Source organism: Triticum dicoccoides, chromosome 1B (genome assembly GCF_002162155.2).
Source record: "Triticum dicoccoides isolate Atlit2015 ecotype Zavitan chromosome 1B, WEW_v2.0, whole genome shotgun sequence".
Lineage (NCBI taxonomy): Eukaryota > Viridiplantae > Streptophyta > Magnoliopsida > Poales > Poaceae > Triticum > Triticum dicoccoides.
The window spans coordinates 130,937,166-130,952,414 of record NC_041381.1 but is presented as its reverse complement, the minus strand read 5'-3'; the positions used below and the strand labels follow the sequence as shown (position 1 = coordinate 130,952,414).

At 45.3% G+C, this 15,249-nt stretch overlaps 1 protein-coding gene across 4 annotated transcripts; it reads left to right on the top strand.

Moving 5' to 3' along the window:
- The first annotated feature begins 8,653 nt into the window (after positions 1 to 8,653).
- LOC119323413 (B3 domain-containing protein Os01g0234100-like) lies at positions 8,654 to 13,964 on the top strand. Of its 4 annotated transcripts, none has more exons than XM_037597077.1 (11): positions 8,654 to 8,790; positions 9,166 to 9,312; positions 10,051 to 10,227; positions 10,941 to 11,036; positions 11,231 to 11,326; positions 11,784 to 11,882; positions 12,055 to 12,089; positions 12,217 to 12,307; positions 12,570 to 12,776; positions 12,888 to 12,978; positions 13,057 to 13,964. In XM_037597077.1, the coding sequence occupies exons 1-11, from the start codon at positions 8,767 to 8,769 to the stop codon at positions 13,761 to 13,763; spliced, it is 1,770 nt and encodes a 589-aa protein (XP_037452974.1). In that variant the 5' UTR covers positions 8,654 to 8,766; the 3' UTR covers positions 13,764 to 13,964. The 4 variants fall into 4 exon arrangements, with proteins under 4 accessions (XP_037452974.1, XP_037452971.1, XP_037452963.1 ...); XM_037597074.1 differs by having other exon boundaries at positions 12,184 to 12,307; XM_037597066.1 differs by having other exon boundaries at positions 12,178 to 12,307.
- The last annotated feature ends 1,285 nt before the right edge of the window (positions 13,965 to 15,249 follow it).

The window sequence follows — 15,249 nt, the reverse complement described above, 5'->3', positions numbered from 1 at the left end:
AGACATGCGAACCATGTCTATTGGTGTATATGCATGAAGAAACTCCATGCAAATGGATCGTTCGGACTCACTTGATTTTGAATCACTTGAGATATGCAAATCATACCACATGGGCAAGATGACTGAAAAGCCTCATTTTCAGTAAGATGGAACAAGATAGCAACTTGTTGGAAGTAACACATTTTGATGTGTGCAGTCGAATGAGTGCTGAGGCATGCAGTGAATATCATTATGTTCTTACTTCACAGATGATTCGAGTAAATGTTGAGTATATTAACTTGATGAAACACAAGTCTGAATTATTGAATGGTTCAAGTAATTTCAGAGTGAAGTAGCAGATCATTGTGACAAGAGGATAAAATGTCTATGATATGATCATAGAGATGAATATCTGAGTTACGAGTTTTGGCACACAATTAAGACATTGTGGAAATTGTTTCGCAATTAATACCGCCTGGAACACCATAATGTGATGGTGTGTCCGAACATCATAGTTGCACCCTATTGGATATGGTGCGTACCATGATGTCTCTTATCGAATTACCACTATCGTTCATGGGTTAGGCATTAGAGACAACCACATTCACTTTAAATAGGGCACCACATAATTCCGATGAGATGACACCGTATGAATTATGGTTTAGAGAAACCTAAGTTGTCGTTTCTTAAAAGTTTGGGGCTGCGACGCTTATATGAAAAAGTTTCAGGTTGATAAGCTCGAACCCAAAGCGGATAAAATGCATCTTCATAGGAAACCCAAAACAGTTGGGTATACCTCCTAATTCAGATCCGAAAGCAATATGGATTGTTTCTAGAATCGGGTCCTTTCTCGAGGAAAAGATTCTCTCGAAAGAATTGAGTGGGAGGATGGTGGAGACTTGATGAGGTTATTGAACCGTCTCTTCAACTAGTGTGTGACAGGGCACAGGGAGTTGTTCCTGTGGCACCTACACCAATTGAAGTGGAAGCTTATGATATTGATCATGAAACTTCGGATCAAGTCACTCCCAAACCTCGTAGGATGACAAGGATGCGTACTACTTCAGAGTGGTACGTAATCCTGTCTTGAAGGTCATGTTGCAAGACAACAATGAACCTACGAGCTATGGAGAAGCGATGGTGGGCCCGGATTCCGATAAATGGCTTGAGGCCATAAAATCCGAGAGAGGATCCATGTATGAAAACAAAGTGTAGACTTTGGCAGAACGGCTCAATGGTCGTAAGGCTAATGAGTACAGATGGATTTCAAAAGGAAGACGGACAATGATGGTAAATGTCACCATTAAGAAAGCTCGACTTGTCATTAAGATGTTTTCCGACAAGTTCAAGGAGTTGACTACGATGAGATTTTCTCACTCGTAGCGATGCTAAGAGTCTGTTGGAATTATATTAGCGATTACTGCATTATTTATGAAATCTTGCAGATAGGATGTCAAAACATTGTTTCCTCGACGATTTTAATGAGGAAAGGTTGTATGTGATACAACCGGAAGGTTTTGTCAATCCCGAAAGATGCTAATAAGTATGCAAAGCTCCAGCAATCCTTCTAAGGACTGGAGTGAGCATCTCGGAGTTGGAATGTATGCTTTGATGATGATCAAAAATTTTGGGTTTGTACAAAGTTTATTTATGAGAAACTTGTATTTCCAAAGAAGTGAGTGGGAGCACTATAGAATTTCTGATGAGTATATGTTGTTGACATATTGTTGATCAGAAATGACGTAGAATTTCTGGAAAGCATATAGGGTTATTTTGAAAGTGTTTTTCAATGGAAAGCCTGGATTAAGCTACTTGAACATTGAGCATCAAGATCTATAAGGATAGATCAAAATGCTTAATAATACTTTCAAATGAGCACATACCTTGACATGATCTTGAAGGTGTTCAAGATGGACCAGTCAAAGAAGGATTTCTTGCCTGAGTTGTAAGGTACGAAGTTAAGACTTAAAGCTCGACCATGGCAGAATAGAGAGAAAGGACGAAGGTCGTCCCCTATGCTTAAGACGTAGGCTCTTCAGTATGCTATGCTGTGTACCGCACCTGAAGTGTGCCTTGCCATGAGTCAGTCAAGGGGTACAAGAGTGATTCAAGAATGGCTCACAGGACAGCGGTCAAAGTTATCCTTAGTAACTAGTGGACTAAGGAATTTTCTCGATTATGGAGGTGGTAAAAGAGTTCGTCGTAAAGGTTACGATGATGCAAGCTTGACACCTATCCGGATAGCTCTGAGTAGAGAGACCGGATACATATAATGGAGCAATAATTTAGAATAGCTCCAAGTAGAACAGTTGTTTGGAATAGCTCCAAATAGAGTGTGGTAGCTGCATCTAGGAGATGACATAGAGATTTGTAAAGCACACACGGATCTGAAAGGTTCAGACCCGTTGACTAAAACCTCTCTCACAAGCAACATGATCAAACATAAAACTCATTGAGTGTTAATCACATAGTGATGTGAACTAGACTACTGACTCTAGTAAACTCTTGGGTATTAGTCACATGGCGATGTGACCTGTGAGTGTTAATCACATGGCGATGTGAACTAGATTATTGACTCTAGTGCAAGTGGGAGACTGTTGGAAATATGCCCTAGAGGCAATAATAAAAGTATTATTATTATATTTCCTTGTTCATGATAATTGTCTTTTATTCATGCTATAACTGTATTATCCAAAAATCGTAATACACGTGTGAATACATAGACCACAATATGTCCCTAGTGAGCCTCTAGTTGACTAGCTCGTTGTGATCAACAGATAGTCATGGTTTCCTGGCTATGGACATTGGATGTCGTTGATAACGGGATCACATCATTAGGAGAATGATGTGATGGACAAGACCCAATCCTAAGACTAGCACAAAAGATCGTGTAGTTCATTTGCTAGAGCTTTGCCAATGTCAAGTATCTCTTCCTTCGACCATGAGAGCGTGTAACTCCTGGATACCGTAGGAGTGCTTTGGGTGTATCAAACGTCACAACGTAACTGGGTGACTATAAAGGTGCACTACAGGTATCTCCGAAAGTATCTATTGTTTTATGCGGATCGAGACTGGGATTTGTCACTCCGTGTAAACGGAGAGGTATCTCTAGGCCCACTCGGTAGGACATCATCATATGCGCAATGTGACCAAGGAGTTGATCACGGGATGATGTGTTACGGAACGAGTAAAGTGACTTGCCGGTAACGAGATTGAACAAGGTATTGGATACCGACGATCGAATCTCGAGCAAGTAACATACCGATAGACAAAGGGAATTGAATACGGGATTGATTAAGTCCTTGACATCGTGGTTCATCCGATGAGATCATCGTGGAACATGTGGGAGCCATCATGGGTATCCAGATCCCGCTGTTGGTTATTGACCGGAGAACGTCTCGGTCATGTCTACATGTCTCCCGAACCCGTAGGGTCTACACACTTAAGGTTCGATGATGCTAGGGTTATAAAGGAAGTTTGTATGTGGTTACCGAATGTTGTTCGGAGTCCCGGATGAGATCCCGGACGTCACGAGGAGTTCCGGAATGGTCCGGAGGTAAAGATTTATATATGGGAAGTCCTATTTTGGCCACCGGAAAATGTTCGGGATTTTTCGGTATTGTACCGGGAAGGTTCTAGAAGGTTCCGGAGTGGGGCCCACCTGCATGGGGGGACCCACATGGACGTGGGTAGTGGGGGAAAGGCCCCGCACCCCTGGTCAAGGCGCACCAAGATCCCCCCTTAGAAGGAATAAGATCATATCCCGAAGGGATAAGATCAAGATCCCTAAAAAGGGGGGATAACAATCGGTGGGGAAGGAAATAATGAGATTTCTTTCCTCCCACCTTGGCCAACGCCCCAATGGACTTGGAGGGCAAGAAACCAGCCCCTCCACCCCTATATATAGTGGGGAGGCGCATGGGAGCTATACACGAAGTTCTGGCACAACCCTACCTCTCTCCCTACTCCTCCTCTCCCATGGTGCTTGGCGAAGCCCTGCTGGATTGCCACGCTCCTCCACCACCACCACGCCGTTGTGCTGCTGTTGGATGGAGTCTTCCTCAACCTCTCCCTCTCTCCTTGCTGGATCAAGGCGTGGGAGACGTCACCGGGCTGTACGTGTGTTGAACGCGGAGGTGCCGTCCGTTCGGCACTAGGATCATCGGTGATTTGAATCACGACGAGTACGACTCCATCAACCCCGTTCACTTGAACGCTTCCGCTTAGCGATCTACAAGGGTATGTAGATGCACTCTCTTTCTACTTGTTGCTGGTCTCTCCATAGATAGATCTTGGTGACACGTAGGAAAATTTTGAATTTCTGCTACGTTCCCCAACAGGATCTACATGTGAAGCGGAGTACATGGCAGCCTCGGAGGCAGCGCATGAAGCAATCTGGATGAAGGAGTTCATCACCGACCTAGGAGTCATACCCAATGCGTCGGGGCCGATCACTCTCTTCTGTGACAACACTGGAGCTATTGCCCTTGCCAAGGAGCCCAGGTTTCACAAGAAGACCAGGCACATCAAGCGTCGCTTCAACTCCATTCATGAAAATGTTCAAGATGGAGACATAGATATTTGCAAAGTGCATACGGATCTGAATGTCGCAGATCCATTGATTAAACCTCTTCCACGAGCAAAACATGATCAACACCAGAACTCTATGGGTGTTCGATTCATCACAATGTAATTAGATTATTGACTCTAGTGCAAGTGGGAGACTGTTGGAAATATGCCCTAGAGGCAATAATAAAATGGTTATTATTATATTTCCTTGTTCATGATAATTTTCTATTGTTCATGCTATAATTGTGTTATCCGGAAATCGTAATACATGTGTGAATGCATAGACCACAACATGTCCCTAGTGAGCCTCTAGTTGACTAGCTCGTTGATCAACAGATAGTCATGGTTTCCTGACTATGGACATTGGATGTCATTGATAACGGGATCACATCATTAGGATAATGATGTGATGGACAAGACCCAATCCTAAGCATAGCACAAGATCATGTAGTTCGTTTGCTAGAGCTTTTCCAATGTCAAGTATCATTTCCTTAGACCATGAGATCGTGTAACTCCCGGATGTCGTAGGAGTGCTTTGGGTGTACCAAACGTCACAACGTAACTGGGTGACTATAAAGGTATACTCAGGTATCCCCAAAAGTATCTGTTGGGTTGACACGGATCGAGACTGGGATTTGTCACTCCATATGATGGAGAGGTATCTCTGGGCCCACTCGGTAATGCATCATCATAATGAGCTCAATGTGACCAAGTGTTTGGTCACGGGATCATGCATTACGGTACGAGTAAAGTGACTTGCCTGTAACGAGATTGAACGAGGTATTGGGATACCAACGATCGAATCTCGGGCAAGTAACGTACCGATTGACAAAGGGAATTGTATACGGGATTACCTGAATCCTCGACATCGTGGTTCATTCGATGAGATCATCATGGAACATGTGGGAGCCAACATGGGTATCCAGATCCCGCTGTTGGTTATTGGCCGAAGAGCTGTCTCGGTCATGTCTGCACGATTCCCGAACCCGTAGGGTCTACACACTTAAGGTTCGGTGACGCTAGAGTTGTAGAGATATTAGTATGCGGTAACCCAAAAGTTGTTCGGAGTCCCAGATGAGATCCCGGACGTCACGAGGAGTTCCAGAATGGTCCGTAGGTGAAGAATTGTATATAGGAAGTCCAGTTTCGGCCACCGGGAAAGTTTCGGGGGTCACCGGTATTGTACCGGGACCACCGGAAGGGTCCCGGGGGTCCACCGGGTGGGGGCACCTATCCCGGAGGGCCCCGTGGGCTGAAGAGGGAAGGGAACCAGCCCCTGGTGGGCTGGTGCGCTCCCCTTGGGCCTCCCCCTGCGCCTAGGGTTGGAAACCCTATGGGTGGGGGGCGCCCCACTTGGCTTGGGGGGCAAGTCCCCCCCCTTGGCCGCCCCCCCTTGAGATGGGATCTCTAGGGCCGGTGCACCCCCTAGGGCCCCTATATAAAGAGGGGGGAGAGAGGGCAGCCGCACCCTAGTCTTTGGCGCCTCCCTCTCTCCCCGTACCACCTCTCCCTCTCGCTGAGCTTGGCAAAGCCCTGCCGAGATCGCCGCTGCTCCCACCACCACGCCGTTGTGCTGCTGGATCTCCATCAACCTCTCCTTCACCTTGCTGGATCAAGAAGGAGGAGATGTCTTCCCCAACCGTACGTGTGTTGAACGCGGAGGTGCCGTCCGTTCGGCACTAGGATCTTCGGTGATTTGGATCGATGAGTACGACTCCCTCAACCCCGTTCTCTTGAACGCTTCCGCTCGCGATCTACAAGGGTATGTAGATGCACTCCTCTCTCTCGTTGCTAGATGACTCCATAGATTGATCTTGGTGAAGCGTAGAAATTTTTTATTTTCTGCAACGTTCTCCAACAGCTGGCTAGGGAGAATGCGGCAGAAGAGCATAATTTGAACCACATTGGTTAGACCAACGTTCTTCCCCAGCATGTTGGTGATGTGCATTTGCAGTGCCTACACCTCCGTCTGGGACCCCCAGTCGTGGCCCTTCGCGTTCCAAGAGACGAGCCTCATGGGGGGGGGTCCGGATCTGAACTCCGGAATCGCCGCCCACTTAGTGCGGCGCGACTCAGTGATATAGAACCACTCCTGTTGCCAGATCTTCACGGGCTCCACGAAGGCCCCTTTGGGCCACGTGGTGTTGGGCAGCTTGCTGATCATGGCTCCCCCGCACTCCGTGTGCTGCCCCGTTGACCACCTTCGGCTTCACGTTGTAGACCTTGAGCCACAGGCCGAAGTGTGGATGGACCCGGAGGAGAGCCTCACACACGACGATGAACGCCGAGATGCGGAGGAAGGAGTTCAGGGCTAGATCGTGGAAATCTAGCCTGTAGTAGTACATGAGTCCACGGACGAATGGGTGGAGTGGAAAACCTAACCCTCTAAGGAAGTGGGGAAAGAAGACGACCCGTTCGTCGGGCTCCGGAGTGGGAATGACTTGACCCTCGGGAGGAAGCCTGTGTGCGATGTTGGCGGCGAGGTATCCCGCACTCCGGAGATTTTTTATCTCCTTCTCTGTGACGGAGGAGGCCTCCCACTTGCCTTTGGAGCCGGATCCGGCCATCGTCAGAGGAGGTGTGGTGGTGGTGAGAAAGACGAAAACTTTGCAGGCGCAGAGAGCTTGGGAGATTGGAAGGCTGAGGAGATGTGAAGGCGTGGGGGAGAAAGTAAAGATCCATTGCCCTCTTATAGGAAGTAAAAATTCCAACCCCCCCCCCCCACTTGTGCCTTGAATCTCGCTTATTCCCAATGAAAGCGTGCGCCGCGAACGGTTGGATTACCCAAATATTATTGATGAGCAATCCCGTATTAAGTGGGCATGATCTTTGTTTCGACAGGACGTGACAATGAGGTGTGGCCTCGAAACACGGAACACGGGGTGTGAAAACGGTTCAAAATGTCGAAGGGTAAAGTCTGACGCTTTGCCGACAAAGTTGTCAGTAAAAGACACTATTCTCATTTTTTATATATCCTGCCTTCACGGCTAAGGGTTGTGATCACTATGCGAAGCCGGATACAATTCTTTTACAGAGGAAAGCCAATGTGTATTGTTCATGGAACCCGCATTGCAATGTCGAAGACAATCTGCATGTCGAACATATCATCATTGAAGACTGGTTCAAGGGCTACTGTGGGAGTCCTGGACTAGGGGGTCCTCGGGCGTCCAGTCTATTGGATATGGGTCGGACTGATGGGCCGTCAAGACAGAAGATCACCTCTCATGTCCGGTAGGGACTCGACAAGTATAGGTATCCGGATATGTTGTTCCCTTCTGTAAAACCGACTTTGTACAACCCTAAGCCCCTTCGGTGTCTATATAAACCGGAGGGTAGATCGAAGGCAGGATCACAACATTGTTAGGCTAGCTAATCTAGGGTTAGCCAACTCGATCTCGTGGTAGATCGACTCTTGTAACCCCTATACCCTTTAAATATAATCAAGCAGGAGTAGGGTTTTACCTCCATTAAGAGGACCCGAACCTGGGTAACATTGTGTCCTTTGTTCATAGTTACCATCGGTCTTCAGACATACAACTTAGGCCCCCCCTACCCGAGATCATCCGGTTTTGACACCGACAGCTACGCCTTGATGAGGAAAAGAAGTAGCGCGCCCGGTGAGCCGCAATGCCACCGCCGCAGCAAACGCAGAAGGAGGCTGTCCTGGCAGCCTCAAGCGGCGTTCGGGTGGGCTGGGCCTCCTCACCGTCTTCATCGATCTCACCGGTGGCGATGGCAAAGGCAAGAGCAAGGCGGACGTCTAGGACAGCGTGTGGGCACAGACTTTTTTATGTTTTAGTTAATTTTTAATTATGTTTTAAGTGGACTTAGACCGGCTGTTGACCAGCCACTTATGTTTAATTAAATTTTTAGTGTGTTTATCTGTGCCACGTGTTTATCATTTTTATTTTTTTAGACATGGGCAAATTTGGTTCTGCCTCTCGTTGGGCGGATCTGGTGATCCAAATAAAAAACGAACTCATCAATTCGTCTAGTTGACTCAAAAGACAAAAGGTGGACAAAGCCCGGGTCGATTAGGCCTCGTTAGAGTTGCTCTAAGACGGTGGTAACATTCTGGAGCTGTACACGTGTAAGACGCTGCGTATCTCTAGTATTTACCAGCGTGTGTATAATCCCTTCTTCCTCCTCTTCTGGCTCACACTCACACTCACTCCATCCATCAGAGCTCCCGAAGTAAGTGCATCCGACCAGCCAGCCATGGCGATCGACGAGCCCACCAAAGTAAAGCCTCCCGCCTTCCCTCCCCTTCCTCCTCCTCTGCTCCAGCTCCCATCATCATCTGCTTCTCTACCCCACTTAACTCATTTATTTATTTTATTTATGGCAGGATTTCTTCATGCTATTTTTGTCTTTCCAGTGATTACCCCCTTCTGTTAATTTAGTTGATTTATTCATGGGGGTTTTGCAACTAGAAACAGAGAGGGGGGCGATTGATTCTTGAGAAGAAGAAGAAAAAAAGTCCCCATCGTTTTCTCCGTCTGCACCACCCTTCGATCCGTTTTTTCACCGCGGGAGATTTTGCCTCGCCTTGGGTGGATCACTAGATGAAATTTGGTAGTAACAGAATTATTGATCGGTTGCCTGACTAATTTGCAGAGCAAGAGAGGGACGCCAGCGGGTGATCCCCACTCTGCCAAGTCCAAGATGGGGCAGAAGATGGTCCATCGAAGGCGCCCTTTGCTTGATGAAGGCAGCAGCAGCAGAAACGAAGACGCCGGCGACGACGACGATTTTGAGCCGATGGTGAGAACCTGTCTGCAACCATCTGAGCTCACATTGCTGCATTTCAGTTTCAGGCACCTCCGTTCTTCCAGTATTCAGAGTACCAAATGCATGTTCTGACGCCACTTCAGTAGTCTATTTTTTTGTCACCATTTCATTAGGCTTTCTCTCTTGTTTCTTAATCTTCTATTGTTGGTGAATCACTAGATTACATTTGGTGACAAAATTATTGATTGATTTTGAGCCGATGGTGAGGACCTTTGTGGAACCATCTGATCTCACATTGCTGCATTGCAGGAACCTCTGTTCTTCCAGGCTTCAGAGTATCTCGACTGCATGTTGTCATACAAATATCGCACATTCTTTTTTCCTAGAACTTATTTGACATTATTGATAATGTGATAGTGATATGAACAGGAAACAATTTTTCTCGTGTATTTTGTCTGTCGGTCCATGTATTTGACACCGGAACTCATGGTCTATGATCAATACATTGTTGACATGTGTTGCTGAATGTGTTCTAGTTTTATCGGGGAGTCTAGGCTGAGCCTGCTATGAGGCCACTTCAGTAGCCTTTTGTGTCAGCATTTCATTAGCCTTTATCTGAAACTATATATGTGTTTTGTTTTGGTCCTGTACTACTTACTGCTAGATCACTAGTTGAGATTCAGTATAAGTACTAAAATGATTGATTGGTTGATTGATGTTCATATACGCGCATAACAATTACTCTGCATTGGTTGTGTGACGAATTTCCAGGCTATGGGAGGGACGCCAGCGGGTGATTCCCCCCATTCTGCCAGGACCAAGATGGGGCAGAAGATGTCATTGGCGCATCGTAGGCTCTCTTTGCTTGACGATGGCAGTAGCATCAGTAGACACATTGCTGCTGCTGCTGCTGCGGCTGATGATGATGGTGGTGGTTCTGAGCAGATGGTAAGAGCCTTCATGGAACCATCTGATCTCACATTCCTGCATTTCAGGCACCCCTGTTCTTCCAGGATTCAGAGTTTCAAACGCATGTTCTCATATATCAACTCGAATAAATATAGGAAGCCGCTTTTATCAGCTAGTTAGTTGGTTGGTCGGTCGGTCGATGAATCGAGCATTGGAAAAGCTTAAGTACTGAGATTGTTATGAGGTTAATTCAGTTCTCTTTTTTTTTGTCAAGCATTTCATTTGCCTTCTCTCTTTTCTTCTGAATCTTCGATCACGCTTACCTTGTGGAACCGTCAGGCAAATTGAAAATTAACTGCTTATGTTTTTCCTTATAGCGCTCATCAGTACTGCAGCGACTAGTACAAGTACACAGTGACCGCATAGCATCCTCCATGTTATTAAACTATATTATATATACATGTTTGTGTAAAGTGCATCCCGTAGGTCCTTGAACTATTTCAGAGGTATCACATAGGTCCTTAGACTATGAAAATCATCATCCAGGTCCTCAAAGTGCAATGTACGTCATGTAGGTCCTCAAACTATTTCAGAGGTGTCACATAGGTCCTCAAACTATTTCAGACGTGTCATGTAGGTCCTAGGATGCACCTCTGAAATAGTTAGGACCTAGGATGCACTTCACTCCATTTTTTTATCTTTACTAATTTTGAACTTCTTGTGGCGCGATAATAAAAATTTGGCAATTTTAGGGTGAGGAGTTCGCTGTTGATGTTGCTCAGAAGAATACGACAGTTGATGACAGCGATGATCCAGACGGGAGCGAGGACGACTTTGTCCCATTGATAGTGAGTGTTTTATTGCATTAGTTCTCTTGTATATGCACCAATTACACCACACATGGACCCATTCACAACATCACTTTTAGTGAAAACATAATGTCTGACATCATCGCAATAGTTCCTTGTTTTCATTTCCATCTCGATCGTAATTTTCATAAAATACGATCATATAAATTATTGATGTAACCTCATTATGGAAGATGATGAGAACCAAGAATGTGAAGAGTGAGCCTGGAAAGCATCCCGGCTTTCGATATAAACACAAAGCCCAGAGAACTATCAATAAAACTTATAAAGTAAGATACACTGCCTTATTCCATCCCTGTATGTGTGTGTGTGTGTGTGTGTATGATATGAACAAATAAATAAATAAATTGCGAACAAATATATTATGAATTCAAGATGCTTCCTATGGTTGGATAGTGTTAGAGTAGTTTTTCTTTGCTTCTTTTAGCTTTCTTTTACTGGTCTCTAGATTTTTCTTTACCAGTAATAGTTCTATTATGTGTAGAATTTCTTGGAATTTTTGGCTTAGTTGGTTCGCAGTCATGTAAGTATTGTGTCTTCTTGGTTTTCTTTCTTCTAATACATAAAGCCACACATTTTAATCCATGTCCGAGAGGAAAAAAAAAGAACTCACAATACTTGATTTTGGCTCATCCAAAAATTTCACAACTCAGATTATTTGTTATATTCAATCACCTATACAAACATATTTTGAATTCATTGCTCTGTTTTGGCGGTTTACTTCAGTTTCAGAGGAAGAAGCCAGGGAGGTCAGCAGGTCCAGTATATGCCAAGAGAAAGATAGAGAAGAAACCAAGATTAGTTGGCAGCAACAACATTAGTAAGGTAAGGTTGTACGAAATCGCTGGTTGATGTATCATACCCTTCAAAAAAATATTATGCTATAATTGAGTATAAGTAGACCAATATATGTATATTATATTCTCTTATGTGGATGGTGTAGTCGAAATTCTTATTTGGGCTATAGACTAACTGTGACCAACTTATGACTTGCCAGATATCTGATGATGATGGCCAGAAGAAATATGCAAGGTATTTCAACTTTTGTTGTTTCTCGTCAGTAGGGCCGGTGTGTTCAAAAGCTGTCAAGTGTGTGTATCTGACTTATGCACAAAACAAGCTATAGTGTTTTGGGCTTCTATGTCACTGCTTTTGACAGAGCTTTGGAGGTAGAAAAGAAATTGCCAGCAGAAGGTCCGAGCTTCGTCAAGCTTATGCAGATATCACATGTTGTAAGGGTTTTTTGGCTGGTAAGTCTCTGCTTATTAGGTGTTTGAATGTTTTTCCACTGCCAAGAATCCGGTAATTTTTCCTTATAGGCAACACTCAGTTTGTGTTTTCCTGTAAGAATTTTAATTTACAAGGCAATTAATATATACAGAAGACGCAACTGCAAATTCAGAGCGTGTCACTGATTCATGGCATTCATGTTTCTAGAGTGACGAGTGCCACTGATAAATTTAGCTTCTTGTATTTTGCTTCCTTTGCATTTGACTTTTGTCTTCCTCCCAGGGAGTCCCTGTTAGCTTTTGCAGAGAGCATCTTCCAAATCATGATGTTACAATTGTATTAGAAGATGAGGATGGTCATCGGTTTGATACAAATTATCTAGCGCGCAAGCAGGGCCTCAGTGGTGGGTGGAATAGATTTGCAACGCGACACCATCTTAAGGTCGGCGATGCCGTGGTCTTTCAACTCGTGGAGCCAACAAGATTTAAGGCGAGTGCTTCGTCAATGTTTTATTCCGTCATATTTTTTGTGTATGCAAGGAGCACTACCCTCTTCATGATATTGATAGTAATACGTTGGAGCATTGACTGTTGTTTACAGGTGTATATACTGAGAGAGACTAAGTTCACTACAACCGATGGAGCACTCAGTCTCCTGAGTTTAGACACGTCCATGGAAAACAACATGCCCGGTGAGTAAAATATATTGTCATCTTCATATTGCAATGTTATGAAATCTTTCTAATCATGTGTCATCTTTTGTGAAGCAGAACAAGGAGAAGATACTTCTGATGAAGATGTCAAGTCCAAGGAGGATCCAGAAGCCACCAAAGTCATCACCAACAAAGCATCCGATGACGATAGCAACGACCTTTTTAGTGAAGAAGCAGCAAATGGAGGCATCAGATCCCCGGATCCAGACCCTGATTTCGATGCCGTGAAAACATTCAGAACCTTCAAGATGGTCATGGACAGTTCTGTCATCGACCGCAAGCTAGTCCCTGATCGCCTGCTTTGGACGTACTACAAGCTCTGCGGCGACCGGAAGGCATTCCTCCACAGGCGTCTGCCAAAGCACATAAACCTGACGCTAGCAGCAGGGGTGATAGCAGAGACGGCCAGCATCGCTGAGGGCATCAGGTCCTATCCCACCTCCTGCTCTTCCAGCGAGGAGCTCGCGGCGTGGAAGAAGACCCTAGAATCCTTCGAGCTGCTGGGAATGGACGTGGGCTTCATACGCAAGCGCCTCGATGAGCTCCTTTTCCTCCTTGACGCCCGGTCATCGGATGATCACCCGCCGGAGGGGTACGAGGAGGTAAAGCTGGAGCGTGCTCGTGCCGCAGAGAAGATGAGGGCCCTCGAGTCCAAGATGGCGAGCCTGAAGGATGCTCTCAAGGATATGGACATGGAGATGGAGGAGATCGCGGAGAAGAGGAGGGGCCATGCTATGCTGCAGCTGGCGGCCGCGCCATGGTGAATGGTGATCGGCGATTCGATCGTTGTCTCGTGTCTTATGTGTGCATTTTGGTGGTTGGCATCTCTTTCAGGTCATCAGACTTGGTCGACCTATGTGTCTAGTTCTAGTTGGTTCTCTGTACATACAGCAACGTACACTGTTAGCAGCACGATCTAATTGGCTAACTATGAACTCGGATCAGAAGATCACAGCTCAATTTCATGGCGAAATGTCAGCAGAGGCCATCATCTACCCATCCTCCCACACCTCTGTTCTGTCACGATTACAGCCCAGCCTTGCGGCCGTTTCTTCCTAGCCAAGTTCCGGGCACCGTCAAATTCCCCTTTGTCTAAACAATTAACTCGCTCCCGTGCCCAACTCTTTATGTGCCCGAGTGTTAAAGGGTAGGTATTATCCTGATGGGGATTTCTGGACTGCGAAGTGCCCGAGGTCTTCATCTTACACATGACGTAGTCTGATGTATGGGAAGCGATTGATTAAAGAAGGACTGCAGTGGAGAGTAGGAGATGGCAAACAAATACATATATACAGGGACAATTGGATTCCAGATGTGATTCCCGGAACTCTGCAACCAACAAGCGAAAACCAATTAGGCTTTGTTCGGTTAATCCCAACCCCAGGTGGATTGGAGGGGATTTGCAGGGATTTTGGCTTGCAGGGGATTAATTCCCCCTCAATCCCCTTCAAATCCACCTCAACCGAACAAGCCCTTAGTGAGTTCCTTGATTACCGAGGGGGGTCAACAATGAAATGAGGCAGCCATCAAAAATAGATTCACAGAAGACACGTTGGAGAAAATTCTGAGCATTCCTTTAAGTACAGAAGGTTGTACAGACTTTGCCTCATGGCCCCACACAAAGAATGGCGTCTATACTATGAGATCAGCCTATAATCTAACTAGAACGATGAATTTCTGGGGAGAGCAGAGTGTAGATGGCAAAGGTTCAACTTCTGAACAGAAGCCATTCGAGAAAATGTGGAAGAAATTATGGGCAATTCAGTGTCCTAATAAAATGAAAGTAGTATTATGGAGGCTAGCACATGATTGTCTCCCTACAGGCTATCAACTTCAAGTAAGATCCATACCTACAAGCTATAATTGTTACTTTTGCAATAGGGAGGAAACTGTTGAACACTGTTTTCTAAATTGTCACTATGTTAAAGAAATCTGGAAAGAACTTAAAAAGGATTATGGAATTTGCCTGAACCTGAAAAGCTTTACCCATATTAGGCAATGGATATTAACATGGCTATTTAATGCTACTGATTCTCATGCCATTGTTTTTGCCGTGGCAATTTGGCATATTTGGGAGAATAGAAATGCTCATCGTAATGATGAGGCCTTAATTCACCTACTTCGTATTGCGGGAAAGATCAAAGCCTATATTGAATTCATCAATTTGCATCTTTTCAGTTCGACAATTTCAATAGGCGTGAGGCCTTGAAGTCTAGCCAAAATTGGTCTCCGCTGCCGGAAGGGTCGATG

Bases quoted from the DNA above. Each gene is read 5' to 3' on its own strand.
- LOC119323413 (XM_037597066.1), top strand. From the start codon at position 8,767: ATGGCGATCGACGAGCCCACCAAA. The intron at 12,308-12,569 runs GTAAGTCTCTGC...TCTTCCTCCCAG, and splicing joins TTGTAAGGGTTTTTTGGCTG to GGAGTCCCTGTTAGCTTTTG. The intron at 12,979-13,056 runs GTGAGTAAAATA...TTTGTGAAGCAG, and splicing joins CATGGAAAACAACATGCCCG to AACAAGGAGAAGATACTTCT.